The 21,817-nt window shown below is 35.7% G+C and overlaps 3 protein-coding genes and 2 pseudogenes across 7 annotated transcripts; 1 reads left to right on the plus strand and 4 right to left on the minus strand.

Moving 5' to 3' along the window:
* Window positions 1-225: 225 nt before the first annotated feature.
* Window positions 226-6,117, minus strand: LOC120275436 (clathrin interactor EPSIN 2-like). 5 transcript variants are annotated; one of them, XM_039282007.1, is made up of 14 exons: window positions 6,045-6,117; window positions 5,062-5,177; window positions 4,860-4,911; window positions 4,686-4,765; window positions 4,523-4,601; window positions 4,340-4,423; window positions 4,082-4,227; window positions 3,668-3,994; window positions 3,517-3,558; window positions 3,292-3,384; window positions 3,037-3,215; window positions 2,124-2,308; window positions 1,102-1,771; window positions 226-1,017 (listed from the first exon to the last, which is right to left on the minus strand). In XM_039282007.1, the coding sequence occupies exons 2-14, from the start codon at window positions 5,094-5,096 to the stop codon at window positions 548-550; spliced, it is 2,442 nt and encodes an 813-aa protein (XP_039137941.1). In that variant the 5' UTR covers window positions 5,097-5,177; window positions 6,045-6,117; the 3' UTR covers window positions 226-547. The 5 variants fall into 5 exon arrangements, with proteins under 5 accessions (XP_039137941.1, XP_039137944.1, XP_039137943.1 ...); XM_039282010.1 differs by having other exon boundaries at window positions 3,292-3,381; window positions 3,517-3,552; window positions 5,874-6,109; XM_039282009.1 differs by having other exon boundaries at window positions 3,517-3,552; window positions 5,874-6,109.
* Window positions 6,118-6,647: 530 nt separating this feature from the next.
* On the minus strand, window positions 6,648-8,552 carry LOC120275440 (mitochondrial import inner membrane translocase subunit PAM16 like 2-like). The gene is made up of 4 exons (XM_039282012.1): window positions 8,468-8,552; window positions 7,544-7,631; window positions 6,984-7,114; window positions 6,648-6,885 (listed from the first exon to the last, which is right to left on the minus strand). The coding sequence occupies exons 1-4, from the start codon at window positions 8,468-8,470 to the stop codon at window positions 6,772-6,774; spliced, it is 336 nt and encodes a 111-aa protein (XP_039137946.1). The 5' UTR covers window positions 8,471-8,552; the 3' UTR covers window positions 6,648-6,771.
* A 370-nt stretch (window positions 8,553-8,922) lies between these two features.
* LOC120275439 lies at window positions 8,923-11,289 on the minus strand (annotated as a pseudogene).
* A 1,912-nt stretch (window positions 11,290-13,201) lies between these two features.
* Window positions 13,202-16,151, minus strand: LOC120275437 (protein CNGC15b). Its single transcript, XM_039282011.1, has 8 exons — window positions 16,063-16,151; window positions 15,480-15,984; window positions 15,150-15,362; window positions 14,787-15,076; window positions 14,575-14,686; window positions 14,245-14,481; window positions 13,740-14,134; window positions 13,202-13,655 (listed from the first exon to the last, which is right to left on the minus strand). Exons 1-8 carry the CDS (start codon window positions 16,092-16,094, stop codon window positions 13,358-13,360), a joined length of 2,082 nt encoding a protein of 693 aa, XP_039137945.1. The 5' UTR covers window positions 16,095-16,151; the 3' UTR covers window positions 13,202-13,357.
* Window positions 16,152-19,763: 3,612 nt separating this feature from the next.
* Window positions 19,764-21,489, plus strand: LOC120275441 (annotated as a pseudogene).
* Window positions 21,490-21,817: the final 328 nt, after the last annotated feature.

A 21,817-nucleotide genomic window follows, 5' to 3' on the forward strand; every position in this document is an offset into this window, starting at 1 on the left:
ATTCGACTTATTTTTCAAGTTGATAAATAGGTATGAATTCGAATAAATAATGCATGTTTGGACACTTTTAGAATAGTTCGGCATCGATCTTCATCCTTCATTAATAGCTCTGCATTTAGGTAAAGAGTATTGAAGAGTGCCAAATCAAGAAGATGCAGGAACACTGTAACATTGGAAAGAGGATGAAATGCAGAAAAAAACAGAAACAGAGGTGCTTAAACCATCTGCAAAAATAAGTTTCATTTCTTTTAGTAAGTGACCATTTTACAAAAAGCGCTCACCAAACTGACCAAATGAAAGAGGTGGCCCAACCATTCATACAGATCAGGGACATACAGTAAGTATTTTGATTCAAAACCATCAGAATACAACGTAAACGATATTTAGTAGTATGCCAAAAAATAAATTTTCAAAAAGCGAGCATTCTGATACAGCTTCGATGTAATCTTCACGGTCAGTAAAGTGTAGTATTTTGTATGGTCCCTTGATCATCTCAACAGTGTAACTGCTTCATCGATACCCGCCTCCCCCGTATGGTTGCTGTGAACTATAAGGACCGGGTCCCAATCATCGGATTATAGCCAGCGCCAGGCATGCCGGGTCCTTGAGGATGGTTGGGAGGCATTCCCATCGGAGGTCTCATGGGTGCTCCGGGAGCCATGCCCATGTTCATTCCCATCCCCATGCCCATGTTCATATTCATGTTCATTCCTCCCATGCCCATGGCTTGATTCATCGGTTGATTCATGGCGCTGCCATAACTACCACCAATGCCCATGCCCTGCCCGGACCACCAGGTCCCATGCCCATGCCAATTCCAGAAACCGGCCATGTGGTTAGGAGGGGGAGCCAGGCCACTCGCACCAGCCCGCCCGATTCCTGAGCCAGTTCCCATAGCTTTGCCCATGGTGATTGTAGACGTCGTCACAGGTGCAGCAGAACTTTTGGCTTCTCTCTTCTCCTTCCGGTTAATGGATTCAAAATCAATTCCAATATCAGCCAATGGATTGATTTTAGCTGTCCATGAAATCAAGACTTGATGATCAGTAAAAGCTAAAGCTCATGTAATGAACTGGCATTTAAAAGGTAACAACAACTTACGTCCGGATATGTTGAGATTGACAAGACCCCTGCTCAATGTGTCAGCCCAAACTGTTGATTTTGGCTCAAACTTGTCTATCGATGGCTGGGATTTGACGGTTGGTAAACCAGTAGTTAAAGCTGCTAGAGGATCATTAGCCGCCAAAGCCGAGGATTGTAGAGCATGGCCCAGAGGTGCAGTCTGTATACTAGATGGAGCTGCAGGCTGAGATACATAGGAAGGAAATTGAACTGACTGTGGAGCTAAAGAAGCCGAAACCTCTGTTTGTGGTGGAATGTTCATGTGAGGTGTCTGCATATGTGTCATGCCCACAGGTTGAGCTGGAAGTGAAGAAGCCATGGTTGGAACACCTGTCGGGGGGAGAAGAGCATCCAGAATATCATTTGTTGCTTGAGCCTCAGGGAACCATAGAGGTTGAGATGCAACATTTGCAGAAGACTGCGGACCATTTGGAACACTAGTAGGAGTATATGTAAGGCCACCCAGTGCATCCCCAAAATCAAAGTTAGGAACCGTTTCTGTTGCTTGTGCAACAGCTGGAAAGGGTTCAGCGCCACCAACCATGCTAGGAGGCTGGAGAATAGTTGGTTCAGAACTCTGTGGCTGAGCCGAGAAATTTTCTGGCGGAGTTGCCTTGAATGGGGGATCCCCGAAAGGATTTTCACCAGGCTGCATGATAGATCAAAAAAGTAATGCCCACTCAAGCTAAGAAGAAAACTAAGCGAGCGGAAGAAAGGATGCAACACATCAATATCATGCTGTGCTTATTGCAGCTTTCTATTTTAGTGTAAAAAGAAGAAAATTCCATTCAAATTTTGCCGGCAAGGATAAATAGGAAGAAACGGATGATGATCAGAACATGACAAGCTTTAACATTATGCATACCTTTTGGAGAAGTTTAGAAAGTTGAGATGCCATATTTTTAGTATGAGGTAAATTCAATATAAACCTTTGTTTTGAGAAAATAGTACCAAGACACTTGCCAAAAGTAAAGGCTTCCCTGAGGATAGTGAGATCGTACCTGGCTCATTACAGTGGATGCAGTTGATAGTGCCACAAAGTCTGTTCCATAGCCAGAATTGATTGACGAATCAGGTTCAGATGGTGCATCTGAAGCCACAGGCATTAAGGCTAATGAATTTGCATCTGATACTGCTAATGACCCGAAGAAGTCCATATCAGGGGGAAAAGCAGCCTGAGGGACAGCTGATCAATTTAAGAAAAAAAGACTTGTTACTTCCCAATGAAATATATTTTTATATCAGTTTACATCAACAAAATAACTGTTTGTAATTTTAGCATCACCTGACCAAGGATGGTAGTAGATAAAAGATCCACCAAGATGAAATTCAAGTCAAAGCAATCTTAAGGTATAAGAGTAGTACACTAGTACATGCTCTAGGTTCTCTACCATAGATGTTTACATATTCATTCCAGTTAAACAACTCATTTGATGCTCCTTAAGGAGAGTAATAAGATGATTTACAGGAAGATCATACTATTTAGATTTTACTTGTACACCATGAAAGGTTTAATCATTTAAATTTAATTGTTTAATTGAGAAATACAGTTGACGATAAAACTGAGGAGAAACATCTTAAATCATTTCCACCACAGTGAAAAACTTACTGACTCCAGCAGAAACAACAGGAAGCAAACCAAGAACTATGCTCTTGTATGCCCAATAGGAAAAGATTAACAACATTGGTTTCAGTAAACCAGATGCCATAAAATTTCCATAGACCAAGAAACAAAAACTTCTTCGCCCTCATATTGTTCAGTTCTAGTTGATATCATATATTGTTTACTTGGATTCAGAGTAAATAGTTCCACAATAAAGCATCCAGAAATAAATGGCAGAAGTTAAAGAACATGAAAATAGCAAGTGAAATGGGTTTGGCACACATACAGAGGGCATTCAGGATATGGATTACCTGGTGTAGAGCGTGGGTCAAACTCATCAAATGGATCAACTTCTTTGGTGGAAGCTGCCACTGGTACCCCTTCCACAACATGATCAGGACCTTGACCTGAACTTCCAGCAGGAGAGGAAACTTTAGGTACAACAGGCGAAGATTCATTTTGTGGGGATGCTGCTACAGAGCCTCCATCCCTTAGATAGAAAAAACAAAAGTCAGGAACAAGGGGGATCATTATCAATCTCATCATCCTCGAGGTGGATATCCTACTTTTCATCCTGAATATGGTTTTGGGCATCTTTCAGAGCTTCTTCATAGCTTGGCGGTGCACCAATAGAGTCTGGAATCTTGTACTCTTGTCTTCCGGAAGCACAATTTTTATCAAGGAAAAGAAAACATATTAAAATTTCGCCCCACATATGTAATTAAAAATTATGAACCATGTGAAAACATGCACTACAGTAATAAAGGCCAAGGCCTAGGATATTATTTCACCTTTCATCTTGGGGAAAGCCATCAGCTCTGCTACCACTGCTACTGCACCATTAAGAGGATTGTGAGGAAGTCTTTCTTATCATGCAGAGAAGCATGTTTTCCAAGGAGAGAAAAAGCCAAATTAAAGCACACTTTTGAGCAAGAAGCATACCGAGACGAATAGCGATCGTCATCTTCATGTGATCTCTCTGTATCCCTATCAGTGCTCCTCCTGTTCCTTGAACCATATTGGTAATCATCATTACCACGGCCCCTGTAATCACCATCTCTGTAGCTGTCTCTAACACAGCGGTCATCAAGATCCCTGCCATACCGATCTCCGTCTCTGCTATAAGGGTCCTTAGATCTGCCATACCTGTCATCATCTCTGCTGCCCCAATCCCTTTCTTTCCCATACCCATTTCTGTCATCTTCCCTATTTCCATAACGATCATCATCATATCGGTCACCATAGCCTCCTGGTCTATTTGAACGATACCTGTTGATTTATATCATATAAGATCCTGTGTTGCTTGCTGGATGCTTTCTTCCAACAACTAAATTGAAGTTACCTAAGCAAACTCACTTGTCTTTGTTATTAAGGGCTTTCTGCCTGACCTCAAGAACCCTTTCTTTGTCATTGACAAGAGAAACAAGACTCAGCGATTTCCTTCGTACATTGCTTCCCTGATCCCTTCCGGAAGAATCAATATACTGGAAATCTGATAATGTCTGTCACACCAAACAATCTAGTCAAGGCTTCAGAAATTCAAAACACGGTGCCTCATGATAAAATAAGTAAGGTTTCACAGTACACAAACAGAAAGACAATAGAATTTATTACTGATAGCTGGTAAGCATGTTCCCTGATTTCATCAATGACACGCTCAGATCCATTTGCTACCAGATATTCCAAAACAGTCAATGCCTGAATTCAAAGGATAAAAAAATAATTAAATTTTACTTGCATGATTGCAAATAAGGAACAAGAGAATTTAAAACCATCGGGCAATAGCTAACATAATACCTTGTAGACATGACGCCAATTTTTACCAGTATCATTAATCCGCTTCCAGATCACATTCATGATCAGCTGGTACTCATGGCTGAAAAGTTGCTTAAATCAAAACTATATTCACTGGGAAGAAATAAAGCCAAAGGGTTCTGAGCAGATAACACAGTAAGCTCACTAGTTTCGGGTAGCAAGTGCAATATCTGCCAGATTTGATCCATGAGGACCCCAAGGTTCATTGCTTGTAGCATCAAGAACCTAATTGAAAGTGGAAAAAGAAAAGATACTATTCAGGCTGACCGTTTATAAGTAATTATAAAATTTGAACAAGTGCAAAGCCAATATGTTCTACCTTTTGCTCTATGCCTGGCACCTTCAAGACTTTCTTATTGACCTCTCTCTTACTGCAAATCATCAGAAGTTATCCAATGAGTAAATAGCGAGTTTCAACAAAATGTATATATGAATAAACATATGAGAAAGAAAAATAATGCTTCTGCAAAAATCCACATAAATACAGATGCGTAGTTATAGAAATAAGGAAGCATTCTTACAGGTCTCTCACAGTTTGACCAAAAACTTTTTTCATGATTGTTTAAAAATTGATTATAAATGCCTTTTTCCTTCGAAAACCTTCCTTGCGCCCCAGGTCACAAGTAGTTTCCTGTAACTGCACAACAAGACAAAGCAAAGCATCAAACACAGAAACCTCAGATGCTGAATTTAAAGGACCCAAGAAGTAGCATACAGAATAATCATATAAAATTGTATAAAGGAGACAACTTTTATAAAAGCCAGCCAATGGAACACATTCATTTACTCTCAAAGCTTAAAAAAGGCGAAGGCTTCCACCAGGCAAAACATGAAAAACACAAAAAACAAAATCGAATAGCAAAATAAAGGGCATTTTCAAGCCGAAAACTGAAAACTTCATCAAATTAAAACATCTTCCAAAACAGAAAAAAGAGAATAAATTTTCGAAAAAATACTTTTTATAATTTACCAATTCGGATTCAAATTTGAATTCTTAACCAAGATAAACAGGGGTCATCAGGGGGAAAACCCCACCAACCTAAAATTTGCATCAAAAAGACTTATATTCCAGAATGCCAACAATGCACGAAATTCCCAATCAAATGTTGAACAGCAAAACCGAGATTTTCCCAAAAGATGCAACTTTTTTATTATCAAATCTCGAACTTTTTCATCCAAATCGACATTGAAAAAAGTGAAAGACAACTCTAAATCCTACACCCAAAAGTCACCATCAACAACTAATCACATTTTAAAAATTAAAATAAAAAACGCTCATCAAACAGATCTAAATGGCAGCACCAAACAAAGAAAAGCGAGAATCCAACCAAACCTCAAACCGATTCCCAGAAAACCAGATCAGATCCGGCTCCAAACCAAAGAAAAGCCCGCAATGGGAGAGATCGCGAGCAATAAATTTGAAGGATCCGAACTCAATGTGAGGAAACAGAGGGCTTAGAGGGGATCAAAGTGGAAGAATGGAGGGAGAGGCTGGGGATCCTACCCGGAAATCACGAAGGAGCTTCGAGAGCTGAAGCGCAAGATCCGGCGATAGAGACGAATTTAGGGCCTATTTTTCTCTCTTTTATATTTATATATATATATATATAAAATAAAAATAATTTTTTTGCCGCTTTTTCCGCGCTATAAACAGAACAGATCTAAATCCGTTTCACGTTTCCCTGTCTCGAAATTCACTATTAGTCCCTAAATTAAATCCAAATTTTGATTTTGGTCCTTATTTAGAGTCCCTAAAAGAGTTTACGTTTTGATGAATTATTTTAGTTTTTTAATTCAGTTAAAATGTTACTGAATCTGTCTAAAGCAAAGATGCCTGGATACTTTTTACACCTGTGAATAATAATTATTTATTATATAAACAAATTTATAGTTTTAAATTTGAAGATGTTTATGTTAGTGAAATGATTTAATTTAAAATTCTAGTGTAATATGTATCTCAAAGTTTTCAAGTATATATATGAAGAACAAAAGAGATTATTGTTATAAAATGAATTGAATTTATAGAACACCCCTGCAATAAAATAATTGATATTTTATTTCCCTTCCAACTCCATATTTTTATAATAATAAAAATAATAAAACTGCATTAAAGGTAAAATGAAAACAGGTATTTATTTCACAATGTGAAAATGAAAATATCTAAATGTGATTTACAACAGCCAGTGGTTAGAGGACAGCAAGAGGAACATATTAAGAAATAAAAGGTTCCTTCAATCACTGGTTTGCTTGTACACAGTTTCTAAACATTCTTTGGCCCTGTGAACTTTGGATTGGAGATAAAAGCTCCCACCACTGGCATTCCTTTCAAACATTGAGTTGTATTTCTGAATAAATGGAATGAAAATTAATAACAGTAATATGATTCAGAAGAGATGCATATGATAAACAGGTAGAGCATAAAGTATAGAAGTATTGAATCTACCTGCATGATCTCGTCCCATGAGGAGTGCTCGGTGACCCCAAGAACTTGCCTGGCTTCTTGTTCGGTCATAGCTCTGCTTGATTTGAAGACATTCTTCACTGTTTCTTGTGCAACTCCAGTTTTGTTCGCATCTAAATGTAGATCAGAAGAACACACATTGGCATCAGTTTACAAAGCAAAATAAAATTTTGATACATCTTTATATTTCGTTATGATTGGCTGTTCCTCACATATGCAGGCATACAGTGTATCAGGATATTCAATTTCATCAAACACAAAATGTTTCCCTCACAATTAAACCAGATATCAGATTAGTTGTTTCTTCAGAATTTAGATGTGGATAAGTATATAATTATTTAAGTGAAAGTTATCACGACTCTCTGAAGAGATCTAGCGAAGAAACTAATAAAAGCATCGAACAAAGGTATCATCTTTCAAGCCCAGCTGTCAGCTAAGCACAAACCCTTCACCCCAAAAAATGTGATGCATATTGGTATTGAACTAGAAATGGGGGAAAAACAGAAAAGAAAAGGATCAAACAATGGGAAAACTTTGCTTACTCTCAAGTGCTTTACGATATGCTTGGAACACAGCCCTCCCGAGTATTCCAGAGCCCATTACTAGCAAGTTAGCAAGAAGTTTTGCAGCCTAATTGAACAAGAACCAAGAGAAAAATACAAAGTGATTGTCTGCATATCATCTTTGATAAATAGTACATGTAAATACCAAAAACAACGTACATATTGAATTTGACAGTGAATCAAATTCACCAACTTGCTGCAAATCTATCAAAAGAACAATAACATATTTGTATCGAATGCAAAGCAAAAATAAAAACAACTATGCAGACATTATTCGTAAAGGCAACAACAATTTGCAGTAAAAGAGGAACATGTTAGAGAATTAATCATACAGGTCAAGCTAACATAAAGTAAAAGATTGGCATTTAGTCATCCCAGAAGGGCCAGAACATAGAAAGCTAACAATAAAATGTCCACTTTTTTCCTCTACATCCTTTTCCATAATTCTTTTGGCCAGATATTTCAATCTTTAAAATTATCTAAAATTTTCATTCTAACAATGCGATTGAGTAAACAAACAAACCAAAGACATCACTACCTCAATTGTTTCTCCTCTTTTGTCTAAAGTTTCATTTGGGGGTAGAAATAAGATAGAATTAAATCAAATATAATCACGACCTCCAATCAATCTATCAAATAAACAAGCTATAATTAAGCCCTAGAACACAATTCAGCAATGCAATGACACTGACACATCGAATGAGCACTGACAAAAAAATCTAATCTTTCAGTCAAACTCCAATCAATCTATCAGATAAACAGACCCAATTAAACCCTAGAACGCAATTTCAGTAACAATCCATTAGAGCATCTAATAAACACAAAGAAAAATCTAATCTTTCATTCAAACCCAAAATAAAAAACCAAAAACAAAAGTGAATTAGGGCATGAGAGGCCACTAACCATTATCGATTGAGAACAACGCCGATCTCAGACGAAAAACTAGGGTTTCTACGAGGGCCCTTTGTCGTCACCGGCGCGAATGAGAAAGAGGGACGGACATATAAAACCCAATAACGGATTTCGGATCCTTCGATAACGACCCGAATCCGCCCACAATTTCGGATCCGCATTAACGGGTCCAAACCCGACCCGTTTCATTCTTATCTTTATAAGTTTATAATTATCAAACCTTTTTATAGAATTTCTAATAAAATTTAAAAAAGGGATATTTTTTTAGTAAATGCAATATAATTAATTAAAAAACACAATATCTGCAAGTAAAAATAAGAGCCATTAATTAATGCTATAAATTTTCTTCAATTTTTTTTTCTCCCACAAAGAGACACTAATTAAAACACAAAAATTAAGAAAACGACTAAAGTGAAAAAATAAGGGAAAATTCAAGTAACTCTATATAAGATAACAGGTTAATATATATATATATGATTATAATCAAAAGAGTTAAGATACAGCATGCAGCCCAGAATATATATATATATATATATATAAAAAGCTTTACATATTGAGGTCCTCTCTAAGTTTTATCATACAAAAAATGGATCAGTTGACCTACACACACACATTTGCATATATATATATATATATATATAAATTGGGACATTAGAAATCAGATATCATAAACCAAGTCCATTCTTGCTAGATTTCTGCAGTTAAGAGCCAAAATGTTGTTCATGATGTTTCTTCTTCATTTGACAGCCAAAAAGTTGTCCATAATGTTGTTGATATCTTTATATTTCTAAGTTGAAATTTCACTGATCTGAGAGTGACCAAGCTGCTCAGACTCCCAGTTCAGTTTTGGTGCCACTCCTTCATGACATGGAGAGTACTCCTGCAATCAACAATTTAATCCAAAACAATCAATACTAATTGTTGAAAAACAAACATTCAGTAAATATAATTTAAAGTTTTTAAACATTACTTCGAGTTTCTCAACCAATTCCTTTAGCATTCGAAGCTGAAACGATGATATGCCTTGCTGTTGGCTTGATAAAATCCTTCCTCTACAGCTTGGTCGATGAATGAAAGCAGGGAGTTGTAGTACCCATCGACATTCAGTAATCCAACCTGAAACAAATGATGATAAGCTCTCATCTTCTTTTCTTAATTTCACCTGTGCATTGTGTGTGTAGTAGTAAAGAAATTAAATTACCGGCTTGTTATGTATGCCCAATTGTGCCCAAGTAATCACTTCAAGAAGCTCTTCGAGTGTACCATAACCTCCTGTGCAGTAAAAACTCAAATGAGATTTGAATTCTTCCTTTCTGTGTATTTTCAGTAATTGACTTCAAGAAAGCAAATATAATGAATGGTGAAAGGAGTTGAGATTTGTGTGTATAATGAATGATGCAAGAGTGTGAACAAAAGGAAATTGTCCTGAAAATTCTATTCTGTTTCTCAATTGAAATTCAATGTTCAATGGCAAACCATTAACAAGTTTCAATAGGGGTATAATGAACAGTGAAAAAAAGTTCATTTCTGCACATTTTTAAGTGATACAATTTTATTTTCAGTAATTGACTTCAAGAAAGCAAATACAATGAACAGTGAAAGTAGTTGAGATTTGTGTGTATAATGTGTGATAAAAGAGTGAACAAAATGAAAGTGTCTTTGAAAATTCTATTCTGTTTCACAATGGAAATTCAATGCTCAATGGCAACCATTAACAAGTATAATGAACAGTGAAAAGAAGTTAATTTCTGTGCATTTTTTAAGTGATGCAATTGAGTAAAGTATCTTTCATTCAATTCTATTCCTCTTTGAAAGTTTAAATGCCAACCATTAACATCCACTTGGTATAAAAAGTATAGAGAAAAGGAGATTGATTCATGTGCAATATTGAGTGATAGGAAATGCAGGTTATACACAAACCAGGTAAAGCAATAAAGGCATCAGAATGCCTGGCCATCTCAGCTTTTCTCTGGTGCATATCTGCAACTGGCTTCACTTCTCCCACAGTAACACCAGTTATCTGAAAATCAAAAGACAAATAAAATTAAAAAACATAGTACCAAAGAACAGCCATTGATATCTGTGCTTTAAGTTTTTGTTTTATCAGGAGTTTTTGTATTGTTTTGTTTATTCACTGATGTGAAGAAATGCAATGATATTTTATCAAGTGATAGGACATCAAAAAGGCTACATACAAGAAACACAAATAAAAACAAAAAACAATATTTTTTCATACCTCTCTAGGCATTAGAGTCTTGGGAATCACACTGAATGGATGGATAAAAGATTTGGTTAATAGGATCAGAAGATTTTCATTAAATGAATGAACTTTAAATAATCATTTCTTCTTCTTCTTCTTCAAATTTTTCAGAAAAAAAAAATAAACAAGAAAAACATACCCAAGAACATGCCTTCCTCCATCAAACACAGCTTGAGAAATCAAACCCATTAATCCAACACTTCCACCTCCATACACTAAATCAATGTTCTTGACCACCTACAAACCCAACATTTGCCAAAACCATTTCAAACAGCTTCATTTACTCACTTATTTTCAGAACAAGAACAGAGAAGAAACAAAGAACAATGAAAAAAAAAAAGAAAACAAATAAACAAGAAGAAAGAAGAAAGCAAACAAACCAGTTGTTTAGCAAGATCAATGGCAGCATCTTGGTAGCTTCTCTTCTTCCCTTGACTACTACCACAAAACACACAAATCCTCTTGAACTTTGACACACTCATTCCCTCCTCTTTCTCCATTTTCTTTCACACCTTCTCTTGTCCCACTTTGTATTGGCAGCCACTTTTCACTTCAAAGAGTATATATGTATATAAAAAGTTCTTTCTCTTTTTTCCTTTCCTTTTTCTTTTCTTTTTTATTATTTTCTCTCTCACACGTGCACCATCACACCATCAACAACACCAACACCAACACCAACACCAACACAATATATATATATATATATATATATATATAAACACAAAATAATAATAATAAGAATAATAATAAGAATAAGAAAAGGAACAGAACTCTAAGTCAAGAAGAAGAACAAGTAGTAGTTGGAAGAGTATACATGTTCAAAGATAATGATAACTCTTTTGCAGTCAAATTGCTATTTTCATTTCAAAATTCTTTTTTGTTATTTGGGAATTGTGCTCTTGCAAGCATGCTCTCCCTCAACTGATTGCCATCTCCATTAAAATAAATAAATAAATAAATAAATAAATAGAGAGAAAAAAAACAAGCATATAGTACTGACACAAGAGTACAGATAGCCCACTTCTCACTCTTTTGTCTTTGTAGTAGCATATATACTGTGTAGTAATTAAACCACACAGTTAAAAAAATTAATAATAATAAAAAAAAATGTCATTCCCTAGATTGTAGGAAAGAACTTATATAATAAATAAATAATAATAATTAAATAAAAAAAGAAAAGAAAAGAGAAGGCCTAACATGATCCCCAGAAGAAGGTATGGTTTATAGACTTTATTTTATCTTGTCCTCATGTTGGTTGATTGCAGAGAAAAAGAAAGAAGCAAAAAATAAAGGAAGTGATTTTGGCCTCAGGTGTCCACATGAACTTTATTCAATAAACAGAGAGATTAATTTTGGAATACAAGAGGGATGCAAGAATCGACAAGTGGCATGATTTTTTTTTTAAAAAAAAATAAATAATAAATAAATAAATAATAAAATTATATATATATATATATATATGAGAAGGTCTACAAGGATTCCATATTGTGAGAGAGAGAAAAAGGAAAAAAAAGAATGGGCTCATATGAAGGGCAGAGATTGTCACCATCTCAATCATAGGCCAAGCAACAAAGCAGAAAAGCAGGATACCATCATTTGGTGCAAAGACTGTCTTCTCTTTGTTTTCATTTTCAATTTTCAATTTTCAATTATTTATTTATTTTATTTTTAATTATGTGAATTGTGGAGGATCCAAAGACAACAAGAAGCAAGGAATGGGAGTCAACATGGCTTGGATTGGATAAGGTTCACTATGACTGATGGAGCTTGCATTCATTCAGCCAATGTTCCCCATTTCTTTTTCCTCTCTTCCATTCTCATGTCCTATTTGGTGGGGTCTTAAAACCAATTTTTGAATGGATCTAGTCCAATGTTGTACCATATTATCACACATTATTAATATTAGATTTGTGTTCTATGACTATGTTTTTAGTGTGTTTGATTTAAATATATCTTTTTTTTATTTATTTTTAGTATGTGTTGGATAACATTGCACTTTAAACTTGGATCTTCTTGCTTGGGTCATTATGTGAAATATTTGATTAGAATAGAAAAAATCTTATTTTTAATTACATTTAATATCAGTAAGAATAAAGCTTATGAACTCTCACAACACTATCAAGTGAAGTCTTGAATTTTTCAAATTTTATGCAAATAATTATGAGAAAATGTAACAAATTTTATCGCCCAGTACTACTATTTATTCTCAGTCTGTCACCCTGAATAAATAATCCATCATAAGATTATTTCTTTTGTACGACTGACTTTTGTATTCTCCTTTTGGTTTAGCAATTATTTATCCACCTTTAGCGGATCTTGCATCTATTTTTTTTTTGTTATTGTGTCTCACTTTATTTCGATTTTAATTTTACTTTTGTACTAGGTACTTTGCCTCTACTTTTTATAGTTGTCTATTCTTTTTCAATCAAATTGTGGTTTATTCATTTTGATAATAAATAAATAAATAAATAAATAATTTGAAGAGAAGCTTGATATTGAATGTATCATGACTACACATGACAGAGTCTTACAATAAACCAGAGCAGTGGAACTTACTTGTTGTTCATGTTATCATACAAGACAATGTATTCAAGATTGATTAAGAAATATTAATTATGAATTCAAATGTCTTCATCTACACTGAAGTCTGGTTCTGTTGGCTTCTTCAATGGTTTGACCATGCCAACAACAACATCTTCAGCTGTTGTTCCTCTCCTTGAGCTTGCCACAAGTCTTGCAACAAAGGCTTCTGGTCCTGGATTTGGTACATTAGTCTCTGACTCTGTTACCTCAAACTCCATTAATTCAATGATTCCTTCTGCCTCACTAAGCTCTTTTAATGATCTCCTTCTCTTGTGTCTCCTCCATGCTGCTTGAATAAAACATGCTGCCCATGTTCGCCAATGGTGCGAGTAAAATCTGAATGAAAAAGAGAATGATAAACAAAACAATTTTGTTTCGTCTAAAGATCATGTGGTTATATGTATGACTAATGACTTGAACCTGAATTTTTGTCTTAGTTGTTTGCTATGAAGACGGCGGAATTGTGAAGCAACAAACTTGAGATCACTCGATACAAGAGCGAAAGCCTCGACCTCGGAGATTGCACGGACAGTTCTAGTGGAAGAAGGAAGACAAGCGGAAGGTCGAGGATCAAGAGCCCATGTTAATAACTCCTCGCCGCAAAAGTCCCCGGGACCAATGCGGCAAGAGTTGAAGAAACCAGTTCGGCCGCCGTCGGTTGTGGTGGAGTCTAAGTGGCCTCTGATTATGAATATCATCTCGTTCACTGGGTCGAGCTCTCGCACTACATATGTGCCGTCTGTGTATAATGCCGGTCTCAACCGCTCGCATATTGCTTCGAGCATTCTCTCATCCATTTGGTCAAATAACGGCACCTAAAATTCAATCCAAAAACTTAAATTTAATCATTGAGTTGGGAGAGAAATGAAATACCGACTCTTTTATTGTAGTGATGGTAATAACTGATATTTATTTCAATACTTACCCGACGCACAAGGTCAAGACAAAGATGACGTTTGATATCTCGCCGGAGATCCATTGGAAGGCTGTTGAGGAGTGCTTCTTCATCAACTCCTCGAGTAGCTAACCATCGGTATTGCTCGTATCTGCGAACATACTGCCGGAGATCAGGTGGTAGCTGCCGATGCCTCATCCACTGCTCAGTGTCTGTTTTCTTGATCCTCCATTCTTCTATTCTTACTGTGGTAGATTGCAAATATGACTGTTTTCATGATCAAACTCAGTAAAAAGTATAATCAAAAAAATCAAGAAAAGAAAAGGAAAAAAATGATCAACAGCAAATGCATGCACTTACTTGCATGTTACCAATGAGAAGTCCAAATAGCACTAGGCCAAGAATTGCAATAATTATTGCAAAGATAATCTCATCAATGTGAGTACTAGTTGATAGATTCTGTCCCAAAGAACTGTAACAATTTCAGTTTGATTAGTCATATATATATATATATATATGACATAATAATAACATAAAAGAAACTCTTTGTTTGTTTGTTTGTTTATTTTCACCTTAGATTCTTCAAACCCCACCATAAGCAATAAAAGTACTTGTGAAAGAAGCTCAAGGATGTAATTCTAGAGCTGAGAGCTTCACCATAAATTCCAAAATCATAGAAAGAACTGTTTGGACTGCACATATCCGACAAATTACTCGATTGGTACCATGTATTTCGTGTATCGCTTATACTCTGACAATCGAAATAATCAAACTGACATAATGAGCTTTGAAGTTGGCATGCTTCTCTCCAACACCCTTCTTTTCTATCAATTCCTAGCAAATACCAACAAGCTCCAAGAACCTATTCATATCTTTTATGAATTAACTGATGAAACATATAAAATACATTGAAATTTTGTTTTTGAAACACTTACATGACTTGCAAGCATGTAAAGTATCAGGTTGTATACTGCTCCTGCCCATGCAGTTTCAAGCAAAACTCCGGTGCTCTTCACAATTTGTGATGAAAGTGGAAAGATTAAAAAAAGTTTCGGGATGTATTGCACAATTATGATTAACTGAATAATGTTCTTCGTGTTTCTTATCATCGAACCTTTCAAACCCGGAATCACAAACCAAATCATGAACTGAAATCAAAGAAAAAAAACTCATATTGTCTTTATATATGTATATATATATATATATATATATATAATATGGTATCAGAGGATTCAGAGCTATTATTTTTTCAAGATATATGTTACCTGAGGGAGTGGTAATGCGGCGAAGAGATCAAGCCAGAAGGACTTGGAATTGATATATCGACAAGCGATCTTGGAAGGGTCAATGATGAGCTCTCCTCGACCAAAAACACGGGATGACGGAGCGACATAGGCGGTTCGGAATTTGATGAAGATGTGCATTGCATAGAAAACATCTGCTAAAGACCTTATGATAGTGAGTACCACCTCAAGTGGAGTATCAATATTTATGCAATCAGAGCTCTGAGTTTCGGTCAAGTAGAAGAATAAAGGATCGACAAAGAGCGAAACGATGCATGCGAGGAGGAATATTTTGTTCCATCTATGAATTATTGATCCCCGGGGGTCTAATATCTTCTTCTTTAGCTTTGCCGACGAGTAATCCTCTGAGAAGACTCTTGATAACATCTTATGTTTCAAGCTCTGCTGTTGTTTCTCAGGGTGCACCTTGTTAGATTTCGACAAAGTGAACATTGTTCTTGGTTTGGATTCAATATCATCTTCAAATCTGAAGGAAAAACAATAAGAAATCAATGAATTATAGAATTTGAACATCAAAGAAATTAAGGAATGGAGAATCACTAACCTCATTGATCTTGAATTGGAATAAGCAGCCATGTTGATAAATTCAGAGGCTTCTCAACCATTAAAACTCAAAGCATGCACTTGCATAACTTATTGTTGCTGTTGTTCATCAAGTATCTTGTGATATAAATTTAATGGAATGGTACCTCATGTCACTACACCGATTTTTATTTTTAGAGGCACATTGGTAGAAGGGTTTTTTAAAAAAACACCTCTATAACTATGCATTTAATTTTCTTTATAAATCTATAGAGGGGGTTTTGTAAACCCCCTCTAATTTTTAATTAATAAAAACATAGTCACTTGCAAACTTAACTCTCCATTAATGATAATTAGTAATTTTTTAGACTAACTAATGTCTGGTCTTTACTCTCTCACACAAATGTCTTCTCATTTCTCACCAAAACCTAAATCCAACGAACCAAAATTCCCCAAAAACCCACCAGAACCAAACCCATGCTTCTTCTCCGCATCTCTCCTCGATCCATCCTTATGCCTCCCCGGCGCCGCCTCCTCTCTTCCTCCAGCCACCGCCCCCATCCTCCTCTGATGAAGACGAAGACGATCCCCACCTCTCCTCCCGTCACCGTCGATCCCTCCTCTCCAATGACGACCAAATCTTCTCCATCCTCCAACAAGACAGTCTCGGCATCGACTCCCAGACCGCCCTCAACAATCTCTGGCAAAATCTCACCGCCGCCCTCGTCCATGTCGTCCTCCGCCTCATCCACTCCTCCATGACCACCACCAACAAATCCTGATCCGCCAAACTTGCCTTCAAATTCTTCACCTGGGCTTCCGATCAACCCCACTACTCCTACCCCACCCACATCTACAATCTCACCATCAAGATCTTCGCCGACGCCGGCGAGCTCAAGAACATCCTCTCCAATAAAGTGTAACGTAATGAGAGAGTCTGTGTGTGTGTGATTGTATTTTTAAACATCACCATCATCACCATAATCATCTAGGGTTTCTCCAGCGTCTCTAGCATCTTAGAAGATGGCGTCCAAAATGCTCTCAGATTCCGCCATTGATGAAATGCAGCAACGCAAAGGAGAACATTGAGGTCTCTGCTTCACCGCTGATGCCACCTTCATGTCTGTGTCCGCTTCGAGGATCATTGAGGTCTCTACCAAGCGTGTCACCATCGACGCCGCCTTCATCTCCATCTCCGATTCGAGATCATTGAGGGTCTCTGCCAGGAACTCAATGTTTCATCTCAAGTTAATCAACTCTTACTACCAGGTTCAACGAAAAATCAATGATGGTTTCAATTTAGGGTTCTAATTTCAATTGATCTGTGATGATTTTCTTCATTGTGTTGTAGCTATTGAAGGTCTTACACTACAACGTGTCAGTGTTATTCTCAAAGGCTCTGACCAACATCAGGCCACAAATTTGTTCGAGGTTTCGACGTGTCAATGACGATCACCGGAATCCAACTAAAAACCATGTCAGTTCATCCTAGAAAGACCATCCAGGTTCATCTCTTTCTCTGTTTCTTTGATTTTGTCCCTAATTTTAGTGTGGTTTTAAATTTGTTGTTGAATGTGGTTTTGAAATTTTTTTTTTTTGTTAATCTTCTTTGTCTTAGGTTTTATGATTTTCTGACTGTTTTTATTTAGATTTTTATTTGCTGAAGATGCAGAGGTCTATTAGATTTTGATTTCTGTTAATTTTTATGCTAACGAGGTAATGTTTCATTTGTTGATAGTTTCACATCCTTCTTAGCTCTTATTTGTTTAAATCTTAGAACTTATAACTTCTTGTTGGGACATTCAGAAGATGTGCTTGCCATTTCTAATGCTCTTAGCCTAATTTTTTTTATATTTTGTTATTGAATATATTGGATGTTTTATTCGTTGATTGTTACACATTCTTCGCAGCTTGTTTAACTCCTACTTGGGTCGTATCATGCATGATATCAAAAAATAGCTGTGCCCCAATGCCTCTTCCAGTGGCTGTTCTATTAGTCTTATATCAAATTATGTTCTTTAACCACTTGGTACCAAGTTGCATTCCTTAACAATTAGGAGTAGCAAATAATATATATGATTATCACTTGGGCTAGTTGATTGTATTGCGAGTAGTAAACATACTATTTCAAATCGATGTTACGAGTTCTGTGGTGCTTAGGGCTTTCATTGCATGCTTGTATACACGAAAATGCTTTTTTGAGGTTACTTGTTTTCTTTTTCTTTTTTTTTATTATCCCTTGTATAAAGGTCTTCATTGCTTGTAGGCTAGGTAGCTATCTGCTTGGCTCTTAAAAATTTGTTTCCAAAATGTATTTAGTTTAACATATCAACAAATGCTGGCAAATTGCTCATACTATGAGAAGAATACCTATTACTCATTAGAAATCTTCTTAATTAAAAATCATAAGAAAAGGACTTAACCAACTAAGACTTGTTTTACATTTTAGAATACATAAAAAGAAAGAAAAGAACTGCTTTAAGTTAAATCACCTATGTGCACAATATGTTAGACACAAGTAGCATAACTTGTTTCTCCATCACTTTGGTCAATGTTTTCAAAATAATGAAAATCGATCAGAAAAAATGAACTTTAGAGAAGGTTAGCTTAACTTAAACCTTATGCCTTGTTAGTTTTTAAGATGTGCCATCATCCTGAGAGTAATATTTTCTAATTTTCCTGGTTGAGCTGCAACATCAATTTATTGATTTATGGGTTTTTTTTAATACATGACTGCAAATGGATTGAGGCACCCATCAAATATATCTCTTTTGCGGGGGAATCATGAAAGTAGGCAATTAACATAGGTACATTGTTATCCTAAAGTACAACTTTGTGAAACATTTATTCTCCATGTTGCATTTGTAATGTTTGTCAGGTTACCATATTTATCTTACCATTGACATCATGTGTAGGAACCAAAAGATTTAACATTATTCTTTTATTGCACTTTTTTTACTCGAGTTGTTTTGAAAAGACAAACCGTTTAAGTGTAGCTCATGATCACAGTTAAAATTATTTAATCCTATTCTAGAGCTTATAAAATAACTGATTGACCCCTTTTCAGCCTTCTTAGCTAACTATCTTGTTATTGCTGTGTGCTTTGAAAATTGTTAATTGCCTTTCCCAATCATGTAGTGAATATTTGTTTGGTTCATCTGTCATCCATCTTACCCTTTGTAATTTGTGGGAAAGCTTGTTAATTCAGGAAGATTTGTTGCTGATATCACATTTAAGAAACAAATTTCTTGCGTATTATTTTTTTATTTTTTTATTCATTTTTTTATTTTTTTGCATTGTTTACATAGAGAAGAAATCTTCTGTGTGTTGCCCTGAATAAAATATTTTGCACTTTGTCGTTTTGGTGAGCAATAAGGATGAGGGGGAGGCCTGGAAAAACTATATATTTATTTCAAATATGATTTCAGAGTTCCCGAATCGCTTTACTTATAATGAATTCTGAATTTAAATCAATTATGGTATTTACAGTGCCCTTGCTTTGAGTTATAAATCCCTTACATCAGTCTAGAAAAGAATAGGCCTTTTGTGTTTATTTTGCCATTTATTTTATAATTTACCTTTCTATAGTTGCTCGCAGCAGTGATTATGCACCTCAAAGTTCTCATACCTTTTTTGCTTGCATATTTAGTTAGCTGTTATAAGCTGCAGAAGTTTCTCTATGATATGTATACCTTAAGTGTTTGTCATCTTTTATAGGGTTTATGGTTTTTATGATGAGTACCAGAGGAAATACGGCAATGCTAATGCATGGCAATATTGTACAGATGTTTTTTACTACCTTACATTGTCAGCAATCATAGATGGAACTGTAAGACAACATTTTTTTAAACATTCTAATGAACTATGTTTTCTGTTGCAGTTTCCTTCCCTCTTGGTTGCTGTTTTATTTACTCTTATTCTTATTCTCAGTATTGATTTTTGCTTGGATTTGCAGGTTCTTTTTGTTCATGGTGGTCTTTCTCCTGATATTCGATCAATTGATCAAGTTCATTGCTTCTTATGATTTTATTCTTCATAATCAACATTTGAACCTTTAAATCTCCATATGCTAACTGGAAGCATATTTTACAATTCATTGATTTCACATTTCGATGGTAGTGCTTCTCTATAAAATGATTATCAGTTGCTAGACTCCATCAGTGGTATAATCATGTCATAATGTAAGAATGACGTTGTGCTACATCTCCTACTTTTTTAAGATTTATGGCAATGTATTGGAAATGGTGGTTATGTGACAGGGAGAACCAAAGTCTACAACTAAATGTTGGAAAACCTCCTTTCTGTTTTTCTGAAATCCAGTATTCTTTCTCTTTGCCATCTAGAAATCCTGCTAATTCTCCACAAACACTATTTTCTAAGTTTAATATTGACTTGACAGAAGTAGCTTCTGGTATATAGATGTGTAACCATTTCTACTAAGTGTTTGCCATTGATGTTCGTTGCTTCTGTTTGAAATTAATTCCTTTTTTTCCTTCTTCATAGATGAGAGTTATCGACTAGAACTATGAAATTCCTCACAAGGACCCTTTTTGTGATCTAATGTGGAGTGACCCTGATGAGATTGCAACTTGGGCAGTTAGCCCTCATGGTGCAGGATGGCTTTCGGGTCAAGGGTGGCCTCAGAGGTTTGTGTACATGTTCTTTGTTGTCTCCGGCTTCCTGCTTTCCTCTATGATCCGCTGCTCCTAATACAAAAGTTTACTATATTCTCATTCTGCAGTTCAACCATATAAACAAGCTCGACCTCGTCTGCCGAGCACACCAGCTCATCCAGGAGGGTCTAAAGTACATGTTTCAAGACAAAGGCCTCGTCACTGTGAGTTATTATAAATTACCATCCCAACTTTTTCCTCAAGAATCCCAGCCAACTAATCTTGTGATTGCTTTAATATAATTTCAAGTCTTCAAATTATTATATTTATTGGCATTCCAGGTGTGGTCTGCACCCAATCATTGCTACAGATGTGGAAATGTTGCTTCTATTCTAACCTTTAATGAGAATATGGTATGCTACTACACTACTACGATTCCCGCTATTTCAGTCATTGTTGCTGTCTTATTTATACTCATGCACTTAACATTTAAAATGAACTTGTAAACCTTACAGTGCGCATGATTGAAATGGACTAATTAAAATATGATCATAAACTTATAAAGTTTACCCTCTTAATAATGACAGGAAAGAGAGGTCAAATTTTTTTCACCGAAACACAGGAAAAACAACCAAATGAGAGGACCAAGAACAGGAGTACCATAATTTTGTATGAAGTCAAGGAAGCTTCATCTTCTACTTTTGGTACTGCATGCAAGGATCCAATCTTTACATCATGCAGTAAACATGTAGATTCCTCTATATTGTTGTTAGACTGACAAAACTATCATCCTATCTGATGATTTATGAATGGGAATTAGAATTCTATTTTTTACCCTTCCTTTTTTTTCTTTGTTCTTGTTTAATCTTGATGTCTTGTTTAATCTGGATGTCTTGTTGATTTTAATATTTCCTGGTAAGAGATAAAAAAACCACCTTTAAAAAGCTATTGAAAAGGAAATAAAAAATTATTAACTATAGAGCCGGTTATAACCGCCTCTAATCTATTGGTGAGAGATAAAAAATTTTAGCTATAGAGGCGGTTATAACCACCTTTATAGCTATTGGAAAGGAAATAAGAAATTATTAACTATAGAAGCGGTTATAACCGCCTCTAAGCTATGGGTGAGGTATAAAAAATTATTAGCTATATAGGCGGTTATAA

Source organism: Dioscorea cayenensis, chromosome 14 (assembly GCF_009730915.1).
Source record: "Dioscorea cayenensis subsp. rotundata cultivar TDr96_F1 chromosome 14, TDr96_F1_v2_PseudoChromosome.rev07_lg8_w22 25.fasta, whole genome shotgun sequence".
In the NCBI taxonomy this organism is placed as follows: Eukaryota; Viridiplantae; Streptophyta; class Magnoliopsida; order Dioscoreales; family Dioscoreaceae; genus Dioscorea; species Dioscorea cayenensis.